This window comes from Sardina pilchardus, chromosome 8, assembly GCF_963854185.1.
Source record: "Sardina pilchardus chromosome 8, fSarPil1.1, whole genome shotgun sequence".
NCBI lineage: Eukaryota > Metazoa > Chordata > Actinopteri > Clupeiformes > Clupeidae > Sardina > Sardina pilchardus.
The window spans coordinates 4,719,044-4,736,543 of NC_085001.1; the positions used below are offsets into that span (position 1 = coordinate 4,719,044).

Here is a 17,500-nt window from a genome sequence, read left to right on the forward strand (position 1 = left end):
GTGTGTGTGCATGTGTGTATGTGTACGTACGTGCATGTGTGTGTGTACCCGCGCGTGTGTGTGTATGAGTCGAGAAGCACCAGGAGAGATCTACAGTGCCCGTGTGCTGGTGTGCCAACACTCCCACCCACAGGACGAGCCGCGGTAGCAACGCTGCCTGGACCGTGCTATCAACGCTGCCTCTGGCCTGTGGTCTCCTGCAGCTCAACACAACCCCCTGGGCCACACGGAAATCCCAACTGAAGCCACTGATGTGCCGTGGGAAAATACAGAAATGAAGATGGGTCTGTTTCATTGTTTTTCAAAACCCATGGAGCATATGTGCCACTGTAACATATGGTGTAGCCAGTTCCATTGTATAGTTGCTGTATACATTCCACAAACACTTAAGTTTGCGTCTGCATCTGGCGTAGTCCAACCTAACGTAATCTGTATGCTATATCTCTATTCCTAACCTGAGGTACACCATCTCAGTACAGGCTCAAGGTGGAGTCATACACCATCTCAGTACAGGCTCAGGGTGGAGATGGAGTCGTACACCATCTCAGTACAGGCTCAGGGTGGAGATGGAGTCGTACACCATCTCAGTACAGGCTCAGGGTGGAGATGGAGTCGTACACCATCTCAGTACAGGCTCAAGGTGGAGTCGTACACCATCTCAGTACAGGCTCAGGGTGGAGATGGAGTCGTACACCATCTCAGTACAGGCTCAGGGTGGAGATGGAGTCGTACACCATCTCAGTACAGGCTCAAGGTGGAGTCGTACACCATCTCAGTACAGGCTCAGGGTGGAGATGGAGTCGTACACCATCTCAGTACAGGCTCAGGGTGGAGATGGAGTCATACACCATCTCAGTACAGGCTCAGGGTGGAGATGGAGTCGTACACCATCTCAGTACAGGCTCAAGGTGGAGTCGTACACCATCTCAGTACAGGCTCAGGGTGGAGATGGAGTCGTACACCATCTCAGTACAGGCTCAGGGTGGAGATGGAGTCGTACACCATCTCAGTACAGGCTCAGGGTGGAGATGGAGTCGTACACCATCTCAGTACAGGCTCAGGGTGGAGATGGAGTCGTACACCATCTCAGTACAGGCTCAGGGTGGAGATGGATTCGTACACCATCTCAGTACAGGCTCAGGGTGGAGATGGAGTCGTGCACCATCTCAGTACAGGCTCAGGGCGGAGTCGTGCACCATCTCAGTACAAGCTCAAGGTGGAGTCGCACACCATCAGGCTCAGGGTGGAGTCATGCACCATCTCAGCCAGTTGTGATTAGTCCTGTCATGGAGGAGTGGGAAAATGCCAGCTGAGATGTATAAGCGCTTTTGTTTAGCAGCAAGACATACAATATAATTCAACAGCAGCCAAATAAAAACATCAAGTTAGAATAGATGCAGCCCACTGAGCAGTAAAATAGGAAAACTAACAACAGAAATGTCCTGAAAATCCTGCATCACTCAGACGGCGGGGAGGGGGGGGGGGGTAAAAACTAGTTTGAAGCTAAAAAGTGATTTATATGTCATGGCATACGTCCCATCAGTACTGTGAGTCTGACAATAAGGACTCTACTGAGGGGAAGCCAGAGAGAGGGAGAGAGAGAGAGAGAGAGACGCAGAGAGAGAGAGAGAAAGACAGAGAGAGAGGCAGAGAGAGAGAGAGAGAGAGAGAGAGAGAGAGAGAGACAGAGAGAGAGGGAGAGATGGCTTTGTGAACAGCTGGCTGTTTAAATCCACAGATGAAGATGTGCTGATGTGCTCTTTGAAGTTGTCCTCTGTTCTCTAGCGTTAGCGTTAGCTGCCACAGCGCGGCTTTCATTACCTGCCCACACACATCACACAAACACACACACACACACACACACACACACACACACACACACACACACACACACACCACTGACTGGAGCTTTATGTCTAAGCGTGTGTGAAGTGAGCAAATGGCCACCTGTGAGAGAACAGCAGGAGTCTGCAGACAGGCTCGTTCCTCTGAAACAGTCTGACCCCCGGTGAGAAATACTGATATATCTTGCGCAGCTTTAAAAGTTTACTGGAGCTGCAGTTTAGCTGTGTGGCTCCGCTGGAGAGACTCCCTGGAGTGTATAACAATTAAGGTACATTAAGTTCAACGTTCGTAGAAAAATGAGCTTGTTCAACAACAAAGGTTGTTTTTTTTTTTCTAACGTGTTTGTGCACAACACCGCTCCCCATAATGTCCTGACTGATAATGCAATAATGTTTATCACACTAAAAATACAATAATAATGATACTCTTTGTTATTGCATCGTTGGGCTTATCATGTCATTACTGTATATCCATAAAAAGGGTCTGCAGGGACTGAACTTTATGAGGAAGTTGAGATAGATATGATGGTTCCACTGCACTATTGATGTCTGTGTGTTGTTTGAGTGTTGTGTAAATTGGTTGTTGGTGTTGCGTGTTATGTTGTTGTTGTTTTGTTGTTGTTCTGTTGTTGTTTATCTCTCTGACATGCCGCGTGGAATAGGGTGAATTTCATAGCCTGGGTGAAGTCATAGCAAATTGTTTCAGAACCGCAGCGAACGCACCTTTCTTGTAAACAAAGGTTTGAAGGGCAGTTGTTTACTCAATTCCAAAGACCACACACATCCATATCTGTTTGTTCCAGTTGCCATCAGCGCAGTCATACTGTAGGTGTGTTGAGTGGACTGCTCTATCTAAAGTCTGCCCCATACCGGATAAGCAAGTGTGATTGGATTGGATGTGGATTGTGTTTTTGGTGATTTCGAAACAATCGGGCGCGCAGAGCAACTTCAAGTTTGCTAACAGGTTTGTCTGAGTTCATGAATTTTTAGGAGTATTTTTATTTATTTATCTATTTATTTTAATCTATCTGGCGTTCCAGAGTGTGAGCTGGCCTTTGAGAGGTGCTGTTGCTTCACAGCTCAAATCTCTGCTGGATCTGGTTTGCTATGATATATATATATATATATATATATATATATATACTGTATACGTTCATACTTTCTCATATCTATCATTTCTTATATTCTTTACTGGTCTAATGTGATTATATATAACATATATATATATAAAGTACATTTTCATACTTTTAACTGCAACATTAGGTTGACGCCTCATTTTGACAGACAGAAGACAAAAAAAACACAAACATTATTGTGTATTTTCCAGGCATTGTATATGGAAACACTCCAATGAATTGTCACCATGAATAACTATGGCTGTAAATATGTAAAAACCGTATAAAACAAATTGTTATTTCAAATTAATCTGTCTTAATCTGCCAAGGTCACCATCGCACTATAATGTTCCTCTGGTGAGTGTGCAGACCGGTCTCAGGAGATCTTAGACTGGAGTTGAACATTTTGCCGCAAGACTGCACTCATTACATGGTCCTTGGAAATCAAACGACTGTTTAGGGCCCAATTTTGGGGTAGAGGCATTCTGCATGAGTGTAGAGTCTTTCCACAAATTCAGAGGAGAAAGTTTTCTTTCTCTCCCATGGACACGGTTTGATAAATAATTCATGGAGGACATTTATTAGAATCTTAAGTGTGCTTACCTAACGGGGCGTTTTTTTGTGTTTGTTTATTTAAAAAGATAATAACTTTCACAGCTTAATTACCATCCAGCCTTGTGGCTACTGGCCTGCTTCTAGTGGTGGACGCGCCGGTCCGTGGCCTTGTGTGCTAATGCAGAGTTCTTTACCACAATTACACGAGCTGAGCTGAGCACTCTCCCGCTCCCGCTTCACACTGTAGACAGCGAGGCACATTGCAACTCCAGCAAAACCGCTTCTGTTCGCGTGGCAACAGAGCTGTATGTCTCCACATCTGAAGGTATATTCTTACTTACAGTACAGACAGCAGCAGGGATGTCCAGCGTTACCATGGCAATAAGATGTCAGTGGTTAACATTACTGCATGCCACCTGCTATTAAGTCAGCTAGTTATGTAAACATGGTTTGGTGATGCTTGTCAAATTCAGCCCTATATATGCACACAAAACCCAGAGTGTATTTCAGTATGTCCAGGACGCATAGAAAGCATCCTCTGTGCCAAAGCTAAGGCTGAGAGCCATATGTACTGTACGTCACTCTGGTTGCAGGAGGTTTTAGATTATTCATTCATCACTGATTCATCCATCCTACTAGCAGGTTAGCTGTTAGCACCATCATCATCATCATCATCATTGTGGAGAGATTTAGAGTGACTACCCTATCACTTCATCAGTTTGAGTTGGAGAGATTAAGAGAGACTACCCTATCACTTCATCAGTTTGAGTTGACTCAATGAGACTTCAAATCTCACATAGCCTACTGTAGAAGGAGAGGACACAAAGATAGCAACACAATCCTGATCGAACAGATTGTTTTGATATACTGTACATATTCAATCCTGATCGAAAAGATAGCTATTTCCAATAACCAGAGCAGCTGAAATCAGTTAAGAACACAAGCAGCTCTGAAGGTGTGTGCTATTATTTGGCAAATGAAGGAAAGTTTATTATTTCTTTTAGCATATGTCATCCACATAGGCAATTCAATGTGCTGAACACAAAGGACAGAAGATATTTAAAACAGTACACAGAATAGAATAATTAAAACAACATACCTTGGACACCATGAAGGGCTGGACAGAGATGTTATCTGCAAGTCCTGAATCTCCCCCAAATTCACTCAAAATGAATTTCTCATAACATAGCCACCGTTTCTCTTTCTATTACTGCAGATATTTCAACAAATGGCAAATGTGCAGGCACACATACGGCGCACACACACACACACACACACACACACACACACACACACACACACACACACACACACACACACACACACTGTGACAAATGACCGGTCAGAATCCGACTGTTGGTGAATTAAGAGTTGATGGCTTCATCTAGCTGTGTGTGGACATCTCAAATGAGTTTCATTCAAAAGGTGACAAGGAGCAAATGACACACATTTCATGCATCTTTGCGCCGCCGGCTCCGAAGGAGGAGAAAATAAATAAATAAAGAGAAAAGGCACAAGCCTGGAGAATGGGCCTGAGTGTGAGTGAGGAGAACACATGATAGTGCAATACAGCAGCTATTCCAGCCAGCTGATATCCCTCCCGCTTACGTTTGAAAGGAAGCACAAAGGAATTAAATTAGCATTTAAATAACTTCTTTCATCCGATGGAGATGTTGAAGGAAGTGGAGTTGAACTGAGATATCCTTTACGTTCTCTCGTCAGTATCATGGCGTGCAGGCTCTCCTCCTCTCCAGAGGAAATTAAGAGTTTCAGCGCAGCGGTGGTGGTCGCTTCTGTTTGGAAACTGGTGCTCCAGCGTCACCGTGGAGATGGAGCCAGTTTAGGGTGACCAGACATCCCCGGTTTCAGGGGACAGTCCCCGTTTTTGGTTGCCTGTCCCCGGGAAAATACAGAAGATCTACCTACAGTATTTCCCTGTTTTTTGAAGACAAAACTTGTATGTATTTCAATCAGATTGAGAGTCAAACTGAAAATGTCCCCATTTTTGGGATCATGTCTCAGCTCTCTACAGAGGTCAAGCATGTGATGGTACTGTAGCCCAACATAGGGGGAAACAGTGCCCTCTAGAGTAGGCACAGTGCCATGTCAGGGGCAAAGCCCAGAAATGCACAAACCAAATGACATTAACATGACCTGCATCCAAAAAGAACAATCCCATGAATGCTGTGTAGTATGTACTAATGAAATGATCCAATTAACTAGACAGAAATCAGGTCATCCGTTTCCCCCAAATCCACTGATTGCATTTGCTGCTGGTTGATTGGAGTGATAGTGGTAAAGGAAGAGACTGTGAATGCGTTCCTAGAAATGAATTTATTTTGCATGTTCAGTCTTTTCATCCACGCACTGGGAAGTGCCCCCGTCATCATTATTTAGTGCATGAATCATCCCTTCTGGGTTTTTTTTCCAACATGCAAGTTGTTGTCAACACTCTGTGGCCCAAGTGTTAATAATTTAAAAGTTGTTTTGGACCAGATGCATTTGGGTGTCACAGGTGTTTAACTCTGAATGAGTGCACTTGGCACAGTGGCTGCCCGACGCAGGACTCTTTGTGATGCTAATTAGAACTGTGCGGTGTAAGGCTGCGTTCCGGTTCCTCCCCTCGCAACGTTCTATCTGATGTCCTTCACAGACCAGCACACAAACACAGCACAGCACAGCGCAGCCCTTCCAGCAGTAACCACAAGCGCTAGCCAATAATATGCGCTCCAAAAACACCTCAAACAATCCCCCCCCAAAATATAGGCAGGAACGCCTGACCTTTCCCGACCCAGAGGTGAATGATCATGCAAATTGTGAGCGGAACAAAGCTGGCTGTGCCATGGATCCGGCGGGCTACGGAGGGCCGTCACAGACGTTATCAGCGCAGGCGGCAGCAGCAGACGGCTCTTTGGGGGACGGCTGCCGGAGGAGCTCTGATGCAGCACAATGGAGCACCTGACGGAGCCGCGCGCGGAGGCTTCGGGGGGAACGTCCGCATCTCTGGAACCGAGCGGAGCAATGCAACACTATTAATATGCTAATCGCATTAAACGCCCTGCCCCTCCGCTCCGCTCCCCTCCGCGCCACAGAACCCCAAACGCCCGGCGCACATGGCCACTCCACGGTGCCGTCGCCACCGCCGTCTCAGATCAATATTAGTCATCCATCTGATTAATAACCCATGCATTTTTTAACAGTGTCACCGCTGGATGAATAATGCATGTCAGCCCTGTCAATTTTCCCATTGTTTTGGGCAGGTTAAATTATAGATCACAGTTTGGGAGCCGGCAATCAATCTTCTGAAGCCTCTCGGCTCACTGATAAATGTAGCGGGTTTACAGCTGTCCCAGAGCACTGCCCAGTAGGGCCACATTAGGGCCATATTAGGGCCACATCATAGGGCCAGATCAGGGCCACATTAGGGCCAGAGTGGAGTCAGATCCAAATCAGGGCCACAGTAGAGCCATATCAGGGCCACAGTAGGTCCATATCAGGGTCATATAAGGGAGTTTGAACGGTCTGATTGTTTGCCATCTCTCTCCCTCTCTTGCTTGCTTTACTCTCTATCTCTCTCTCTCTCTCTCTCTCTCTCTATGTCTTGTTTAGTTATCTTTCTATATCTCTCGTTCACTCTCACTGTCTCTCTTTCTCTGTGTTTTTCACAGCTGGGTCTGCTTATGGCATGGGGTGAGAGTGGTCACTGACCTCTGACATCTGTAATGAAGAGGTGCGGTTGTTGTTTCTTGCGCATGCATTGTGTTTGTCAGGTTTCCCCCACAGCGCTGAAATCCTGGCGCTATCGAGAGGGCTCTGGTGAGCAGCAGCGCTGGAGGAACTCAAGCGACATGAAACACTAGCTACGTTTACATGCACCCTTTCTAATCCGATTCAGGCCCAATCGGAATGAAATTCCTTCATGTAAACAAGACAATCGGAATGAAAATCGCCGATCGGATTGAAATTTGGATCGGATTGAAAGAGGTGGAACGGACACGTCCGGTAGTAAAATAGTTGTCATGTATACACTGGATCGGATCGTTCTCTGCTACTCTTCCCTTCTGCGCATGTTCAGAAAAGGAGGCGCAATATTTCTCTTATCAAAAAAGCCACCACGGTGTAGGCAGAGAGGGTTAAAGCTAGTAATGAAAGATCTTTGGTTAGGTGTAAACATAAGCACTGGGCGTGAGGTTGAACCATATTTTCTTTTAGGTCTATGGGTTGAACAGTGACGGATAACATGGCATCGGAAGAATAGGCTATTTAGTTTCGTGACACTTTCAAAACAACCACAACATCTGACAGCATCTTTGAAGTTTAGGAAGTAGCCTACTAGGCTGCAGGCAGTTGGTTGGATAGGCTACGCTAACTGGCAGCTGCGTAGGCTTTGGTAAAAGCAACGACTGAAATGCAGTGATGAAGTCTCGTTTTCTGAAAGCCAAATATTAACAGGTAGGCTATGTTTCGGAGACTACAGTGGAGACAGATATTTTGCGATGTCTGAAAGAACAGTGTGGAAGCTAGGTAGACGGCAAGGACCTGATTGAATGCATTTCCGTACAAGTTTGAATTTGTGTTGCTGGGACTTGTTAAACAACATCTGAGGTGCAAAACAACTAGCGAACAGTCAGACGTTTTGGTGGTTTGCTACCCCGTCAGATTACAGGATAATCAGCTATATTTTTGGCTTTGGAATACTTCCTGTATGACCGTGCATGAAGTTAGCATTTGCTGACCGACTTGCTGTGCAGTGTGAAATCGGCCAGTGAGTGTGTTAGGAGGACGCAATTTTAGTTTATATTTTCGTCGTTTTAGTCATTCTAATTATAAGGAAAAGAAACGAAACTCTAGGCCTATGATGTTGCTTTTGAACAGAAGAAAGCAGAGGCAGAGGATTGGAAGTATAGGGAATATCTCACGCCTCAAACGTCATAGGCTATAAGCTCTCACGTCCATCTCGGGGAGCAAAACTGCAAGCAGGCTATGTGCGTGAAGCTGCATGTAAACGCGCGCATCCAAAATACTCCTTGCCATGTAAACTTCCACCGATCCGATTGACCGATCCGATTGGTCATTCCGATGGTTGCATGTAAACGTAGCTACTGACACTAGACTCATTCTCACTTCCACGAATCATCTACTCACAGCTCCACACACCGCAGGTCTGTAAACACCCAAACCGCCACCGTGAAGAGGCTGTTACCTGCAGACACGTTTGGATATGACGCCTTCTCCTGGGCTGACTTCAAATGGCACTGCAAAAAAAAAACAAATACAAATCAGCATTTCAGAGCACCTGGTTTTTCTCTTTTCCCCGATGCGTTTGTCTGTTTTTTTTTTCAGGTTGATGTGAAAGCTCTCTCTCTCTCTGAGGGAGATGGCTCACAATCATGTGTTTCATCTCTGGCCCAGGTATTACAGCGGGGAGAAGCCTACAGGTAGACACGTCCCCCGTCAGTAGAGGAGCGCTACGCTACGCTGTAAGAAGTGTGCTTTGCATTGTTAATAGGGCATGAAACGTGTGACTGGCTGCTGCTCCCATGTCAGAGCCATGTCTGAAGACTGTTGTCCATCACACCCAGGGTGGCGTATGGTCACCCACCCACGACGGCGCTGTTGGCTGGAGCTCCTGGCTAGCGCCTACCTTACATGCCTGGAGCCAGCGAGTCATTCCATATTTCACAGCCTGGCAGATTTATTTTACAACGTTGGAAAGGGCGCGAGCCATCAGCAGAGCACGGCATCCAAGGTCTTCTGGAGCTCTCAGTTTTTCTCTGTGTGTGTGTGTGTGTGTGTGTGTGTGTGTGTGTGTGTGTGTGTGCTGGGTTCTGTGTATGTGTGTGTGTGTGTGTGTGTGCGTGCGTGGGGGCAGGGGGTTAGTATCTGGGTGAGAGCAGGTGAGTGGATGTGTGTGTGTGTGTGTGTGTGTGTGTGTGTATGTACGTGGGGGGGGGGATTGTTTTTGTGTGTGTATGTATGTGTGTGAAGGGGGGGGTGGGGGAGTAGGTAGTGAGAGTGGGAGCAGGTGAGTGGATTTGTGTGTGTGTGTGTGTGTGTGTGCGTGTGTGTGTGTGTGTGTGTGTGTGTGTGTGTGTGTTTGTGTGTGTGTGTATGTGTGCGTGTGTACACCTCTCCTAAATTCTTTGATCCCCAGCTCCATTCTTCAAGCTAAAGGTTCAGTAATGCTGCAGCACACTCAGATTGGAGCCCTCAGGCTACACTTTTAAGAAGCTAATCTTTGAACTCAGATCACACACATCTCGTCTCCAGAGTCACTCCCGAATCAAAGTGAGACATGAAAATAGGCTGTGGATCAGAAAGGATGTCAGGGCCGCTTATTTCTCCTGAGTCCTGTCCCTTCTAAAGGAGAAGTGTGTGTAGAGGTGCATATGGGAGTGTGTGTTTGTTGCTAAGTAGGTAAGGTTTTTATTTTTGCCAGACCCATCAGCTAGGTCAGGGTGAGGAGTGAGCAGGGCCGGGAAAACACTGCCCTCTGCTGTTGGTTAAGGGAACTTCTCTTTAAGGGCATCCAACCAAACCGCTCAGGCACTACTATGATGATGTTGAAACATAGTATTTTACATCATGGGCCAATCTTCAGTTAGGGCTTCTTGTTCTTTATTTCCTTTCCCATTTTGTTTGTGTATAAGTATATGTAAGTATATGCTCTTTTCATCCTGTCAGGGAAATTCAGTCTCTGCGTTTATCCCAGTCAGTGCATTAGTGAACACACACAGCACACAGTGAACACACAGTGAGGTGAAGGTGTGTTTCTTGTTTGTTTGAATGTCACAGCCCTGCCTGTCCACCACGACCCCTGTCCTCTGCTAATCTCAGTGTGCTGCAGCACTCTGTCCTAAATTGTGTTGAAGGTCAGATCCCCAGCTCTCCACTGGGTGGCGCTGTTGTTCAAAAGTCATCCAGTAAATGACAAGCCCACGCTCTCATGCAGCTGCAGGTCATATGGTGTTCAGAGTGACAGGCTTTGTGTTTTATCACTATTTATCAGCACAATGGAAGCTGAGATTTCTCTTTTCCTTGAAGTTCATCCTTCAGTGTGTACTTTCCTGATCATATAGTTTACATACTATACAGCTAAATTAGATCCATATGCATGAAACGTAAGTTGGTTTTGCAGCCTCTGGCAATGGAGATTGACAGGGTAGCACTCAGTGAGTGACTTTTCATGGAGTTGATAATGGCAGTTATGATGGAGTGTTTGAAACATTTCTGAAGGCCAGCATTAAGGCAGTAACACTCTCATGCGCTCACTCACTCAGTGGCAACCAGAATGCACCATGGCTGGAGCTCAGCTCACTGTATTAAACTAGAGAGTCCACACACTTCCATGTGCAGTGTGGCATTCAAATGTCATATTATGTGCACATTTCAGCTCTTACATGCTAATAAAAGGAATAATTTGGTGTTTGACCCTGTGGGCAAATCAACTCCTTATCTTATGCAAAGCAAAGCTCAGCAGGGCATACACAGAGGGAATTCAAAGTGCTTTGCAGAAATATACACAAAGAAGTACGTATATTTTTATGGGAAATTGTAGAAAATGTATCTATCATAAATAAAATGTTTTTAGCCAGTACCTGCTTGACCATGTTATCATCACCACCAACCTTCATCATGTCATCACCACCATCAACCTTCACCATGTCATCCCCATCAGCAAACCTTCATCGTGTCATCACCATCAACCTTCATCATGTTACCATCAGCAACCCTCACCATGTCATCACCACCAGCAAACCTTCATAATGTCATCACCATCAACCTTCATCATGTCACCATCAGCAACCCTCACCATGTCATCACCACCATCAACCTTCATCATGTCATCACCATCACAAACCTTCACCATGTCATCACCATCACAAACGTTCATCATGTCACCACCATCAACCTTCACCATGTCATCACCATCACAAACCTTCACCATGTCATCACCATCATCAACTTTCACTCAGTCAGTAATGCTATAATGTATCACTCTGCTGTGTTAGTGTAGTGCTCTAATTCACCCTCTCATCATAAGTGTTACTATAATGCTCTAATACAACCTTTTTTTGTTATAGTAATGCTCTATTCACTCTGTTGTGTAAGAGTAATGCTATAGTCACCATGTCACTCTGTTGTGTTAGTATAATGCTATATTCACCATGTCACTCTGTTGTGCTAGCATAGTAATGCCCTATTCACCATGTCACTCTGTTGTGTTAGTATAATGCTGTATTCACCATGTCACTCTGTTGTGTAAGAGTTATGATATATTCACCCTGTCACATGTGTTAGTATAATGCTATATTCACTCTGTTGTGTTAGAGTAGTAATGCTATATTCACCCTGTCACTCTGTTGTGTTAGAGTAGTAATGCTATATTCACCCTGTCACTCTGTTGTGTTAGTATAATGCCATATTCACCATGTCACTCTGTTGTGTTAGTGTAATGCTCTATTGACTCTGTTGTGTTAGTATAATGCTCTATGCACCCTATCACCCTGTTGTGTTAATATAATGCTCTCACAGTATAATGCGTTCAGTGCTCTGCTTGCCATTGAAGTAAGAGCTTCTCTCTTCCCTCTTTTCCTTTACTTCTCTCTCAGTCCTCTCTATCTGTCTCTCTCTTTCTATCTTGTCTCTCTGCTCCCTTCACTCTACACTGTTTTGTTTCTCTTTCTCTCCCTCTCTCCCTCCCTTTCTCTCTGCCTCGTTTTTTCTCTCTCTGCTTCATTTTTTCTGTCCCTCTTTCTGCCTCTATCTCTTTCTTTCTCTCTCTTTCTACTTCGCTCTTTTTCTGACTGCTCAAGGCCAGACCCTCAAGTCTACAATGCCCTCTAACACGTCCTCACGATATCTGAGTTCACATTTACAGCGTGCACACACACAAAAAAACACAACACAAAACACACACACACACACACACACACACACACACACACACACACACACACACACAAACACACACACGAGAAATGGAGAAAATCAGCCCCTCAGCTCAGAGCTACTTTTCCTGAGTGACCACAGTGGGCTCCATTCAGCACTGCTGGACACCAGGGCACTCTAGAGCTGACGCATGTCCCTCTCTGCTGCACACACAGCGTGCAGTGCCGTTCCATTGGCCATTTTTAGCCGAGATTGCCGTCTCAGTGAGACTAAAAGGCCTGGCAGGATTACAGCTGTTGCCTACTGTATTTCTTACCCACTCAGATCACATTGTCCCGCCGACAGGGCAGTTAAGGCCTGTTTACTGACGCCATTTCCGACCTGTCACGCGACAGGCTGACAGCAAAATGAAGTTGATCCCTCTGTCGCGTGGCGAATTTCAGCCTCACGCAAGCAGCTCCTGCACAAGACATTTTTGTTTAGTCTCGCATGTGGTCAGTCGCCTGGTTGCGTTTTGATCGAAAGCAGGACAGACGAGCTAGAAGCCAATACCAGGGAACAGGTTTGCCTCTACAGGTATCAACCACATTTTTGCTGAGTGTGATTTGAACTTGCTGAAACTAAATTACCTCAGTGTCCTGTACAGTAACTGACCCTAGGCAGATGGGTTGGGCCCTAGAGTCGTGGATCTGCCCAAGGTTTCTTCCTATTTGTATCTCCAATTCTAGGATTTTTTTTCTGTCCCCTGTTACTCATGGGCTCTCTCTGAATGTTTAGCACTCTGTATAGCGCCATGAGACAAATGTAATGTTTTGGCGCTCTATAAGTGAAATTAGATTGAAATTGAAATGTGTTAATAAATCAATACAGCACAAAACCAGGCATTTCTTGTAGTCTAGCCTACATCTTAAATTGTCTGTGAGCCATATAGATTAGATGACTGTCGTCATGGTTACCAGTGAGAGCTGCACTTCGGAGGACTGGTTTGCTATTACAGTGATGGATTATTAACAGTTTGCTGGAGAAGTTGACAAAGTCACCAGCGGGAGTTGAAGTGTAGAACTACTACCCAGGGACAGGGCAATAATCCAGCAAAACGAGATGAATAGATTCATATTCAACCAAAGTAGGTCTACAGCCCTACTACTGAGACCTGTGTTTGGTCTGTGTCGTATACTATTTCCAATTCCCAATACAATTGGACACTTTAAACAATAAAATGGGGCCGTGGCACTGTTCCTCTGCTTTAGTCATACGTGGTAAGAGCTCTCCTGTTGGATTCAGAGAGGGTCATAGCTAATGTGTGCAGAGGTCCAAACCATACTGGAATAGATTGTATCAGCTAGTAGCTTATAAATCTGTGTGAGCGGACAGACCCAGTGGGGTAAAAAGCTATCTAATAGCAAATTAGCCAGAAAATGAAAAGCACATCTCAAATGTCATCTGAAACATTATGAGAATTCAATCAGATTTCAGATTTAATCAAATAGATGGATAAGACACTATAAGGTACTTTTTTCCCCCTCAGAAAGCTGAAATAAGATTACTTTAAATGAGGAAATAAGACTCTTGAACACCAGAAAAAGAAATCTGTGGCAGACGAGATGAAGGAGAAGATATATCTGACCTTTACTCTGACCCTGACCATAGAGCAAAATGATCTACCTCCATGTACAGTATTTGTTAACCACGTTTTCCTCTGTGCTGCTGTGATTAACTATTGTATCTGTTGCGTCAACGGTAGAAGACTTAGCGAGAGAGAGGAGTTCACCAGAGTAACACCGATGTTAAATCTTCAGATTTTCATCTCAATGTGCCAACATAAAGGACTAACGCTTCGACATACTGTACTGTATTACCATGTCAGAGTCAGAGTCTAGCATGGTCTACAGTATAACATCTGTTGATCCAAAGAACTCCTCTTTCTCTCAGTGTTGTAGACCTTTTATCCTGAGGGTTTCTGGTTGAAACATTCAAAACCAGCGCAAATACTTTGCAATGAAAATGAATCAGACATGTTTTTGGTTTGTTTGTTTGTTTGCTTGTTTGTTTGTGCTAAAGTCACCGTTAGCTCAATGTTGTTGTCTGTGCCACTGGAAGCAGTTGAAAGGGTCTATACTGTAGAGTCCACACAGCGCACAGATAGAGTTGAGTGTACGGCAGGGCAGTTGAAAGGGTCTATACTGTAGAGTAGAGTCCACACAGCGCACAGATAGAGTTGAGTGTACTTCAGGGCAGTTGAAAGGGTCTATACTGTAGAGTCCACTAAGCGCACAGATAGAGTTGAGTGTACGGCAGGGCAGTTGAAAGGGTCTATACTGTAGAGTCCACACAGCGCACAGATAGAGTTGAGTGTACGGCAGGGCAGTTGAAAGGGTCTATACTGTAGAGTAGAGTCCACACAGCGCACAGATAGAGTTGAGTGTACTTCAGGGCAGTTGAAAGGGTCTATACCGTAGAGTCCACACAGCACACAGATAGAGAGTTGAGTGTACTGCAGGGCAGTTGAAAGGGTCTAGGCCTACTGTAGAGTCCACACAGCGCACAGATAGAGTTGAGTGTACTGCAGGGCAGCATAACATCACACTGGTGCTCTGATGGAGGCGGACAGGTGAGCTGATTGGGTGACAGTCCAGCAGATGGATAAGCGGCGGTGTAGTGTAGTGTAGTGGGGGTTTAGTTTATTCCACTGACACATGCACACACACACACACACACACACACACACACACACACACACGGCTTTCACATTCCAAACACAGGCCACGCTGTAGGCACAGTGCTTACCGCTCTTATTATAGAAATATATCCTCACGGAGGCGTCACGTTTCATCTCAGACACACTCCGTTCTCACCAGTCGTGTGGCCCGGTGTGTGTGTGTGTGTGTGAGTGTGTGAGTGTGTGTGTGTGTGGGGGAGTCATGAATGTGGTAATGGGGGGGGGGGGGGGGGGGGGGTGAGCAGATGAGATGATTACATTTTCATCACCCTTGAGAGATCTGCAGCTATTGGGGAGGTGTCACGGTGTGTGTGTGTGTGTGTGTGTGTGTGTGTGTGTGTGTGTGTGTGTGTGTGTAGCTATTGGGGAGGGTGTCACGGTGTCCTCAACAATCATATTACGGAACGTCAACAGTAATGTCACACAGACAGAAATAACAGCACTGCATGGGCTAAACTTAGTATGGATGCTTGTCTTTTCCAGAACAGAAATGAGCACGTTCCCTTGTTGTGCAGCAACACACTGTCCAGTGTATGTGTGTGTGACACAGTGTGAGTATGTGTGTTTGTTTATGTGTGTGTGTGTGTGTGTGTGTGTGTGTGTGTGTGTGTGTTTGTTTGTGTGTGTGTGGCAGACTGTAGTAGCTCTGAAGGAGATGCAGCTGTTTGCCATGACTCCACTGAAGATGTTATTGTGCCCTGTGTGTGTGTGTACACATCCATTAATAGGCCACCTCTCTCTGCAAGCCCAGAGTGTGTGTGTGTGTGTGTGTGTGAGTGTGTGTGTGTGTGTGTGTGTGTGTGTGTGTGTGTGTGTGTGTACATTCATTAAGAGGCCACATCTCTCTGCAAGCCCAGTGTGTGTGTGTGAGTGTGAGTGTGTGTGTGTGTGTGTGTGTGTGTGTGTGTGTGTGTTGATTAGGAGGCCATGTCTCTCTGCAGTGTGCCTGAGTCCCTGAGTCGACCCTGCCCAGGTCAAACAGATGGGTTCCCTGGCTGGGTGAGACACACACTGCTCATCAGAGCTAACACACATACACACACACACACACACACACACACACAGCTCATCAGAGCTAACACACACACACACACACACACACACACACACACACACACACACACAGCTCATCAGAGCTAACACACACACACACACACACTGCTCATCAAAGCTGATGTACTCTGATAAAGACTCCCTCAATAGCACTCTCCTGCTCATTAAGGCTAACGCAAAGACTCCCTCAATAGCACTCTCCTGCTCATTAAGGCTAACGCAAGGACTCCCTCAATAGCACAATCCTGCTGATTTGGGCTATAACACACTGCCAAAGACTCCCTCAGTAACACTCCTCTACTCAATAGGGCTAACGCAAGGACTCCCTCAATAGTACAGTCCTGCTCATTTGAGCTATAACATAGTGATAAAGACTCCCTCAATAGTACAGTCCTGCTCATTTGGGCTATAACAAGGTGATAAAGACTCCCTTAATAGTACAGTCCTGCTCATTTGGGCTATAACAAGGTGATAAAGACTCCCTTAATAGTACAGTCCTGCTCATTTGGGCTATAACATAGTGATAAAGATTCCCTCAATAGTACAGTCCTGCTCATTTGGGCTATAACACGGTGATAAAGATTCCCTCAATAGTACAGTCCTGCTCATTTGGGCTATAACACGGTGATAAAGACTCCCTCAATAGTACAGTCCTGCTCATTTGGGCTATAACACGGTGATAAAGACTCCCTCAATAGTACAGTCCTGCTCATTTGGGCTATAACACGGTGATAAAGATTCCCTCAATAGTACAGTCCTGCTCATTTGGGCTATAACACGGTGATAAAGACTCCCTCAATAGTACAGTCCTGCTCATTTGGGCTATAACAAGGTGATAAAGACTCCCTCAGTAGTACAGTCCTGCTCATTTGGGCTATAACATGGTGATAAAGACTCCCTCTATACACTAATCCAGCGAAACACGGAAGTAACACAACGCCGCCATTACTGCGTGCCTGGCTGCTAAGAAATTAGCCCGTTGGTTCCATAGGCGGCTGTTGCAGAGGTTAGCTGTCATTAATACACGTCTTAATACCTTATGGTGTTAATAAATTACCTTCATTGGTAAGTTTTGGTACAGTCTGACATCATTGATCCAATGTTCCCTTTCACCTGACATTTTCATTCATGAGCAGGACCTCTGTTAGACATTCTCTGACAGGATGCTTTCATTGAAAAGCACAGGCAAGTGTCACTCGTCACACTCGCAGGCACGCAGTAATGGCGATATTCAAGATGGCAGCGCCCATAAAGTTTGCGCTGGATTAGTGTATAGCTGCTCTTCTGCTCAATAGGGCTGGTTGAGACTCACTGTCCATGGA

At 45.5% G+C, this 17,500-nt stretch overlaps 1 protein-coding gene across 1 annotated transcript in view; it reads left to right on the forward strand.

The window, feature by feature from the left end:
- lrrtm4l2 (leucine rich repeat transmembrane neuronal 4 like 2) overlaps nucleotides 1-17,500 on the forward strand; it is a 75,194-nt gene that overhangs the window by 5,346 nt on the left and 52,348 nt on the right. Inside the window, exon 3 of the mRNA XM_062543824.1 lies at nucleotides 134-258. Coding sequence (XP_062399808.1) covers nucleotides 134-258 — 125 coding nt within the window. The remainder of the gene's footprint in view (nucleotides 1-133; nucleotides 259-17,500) is intronic.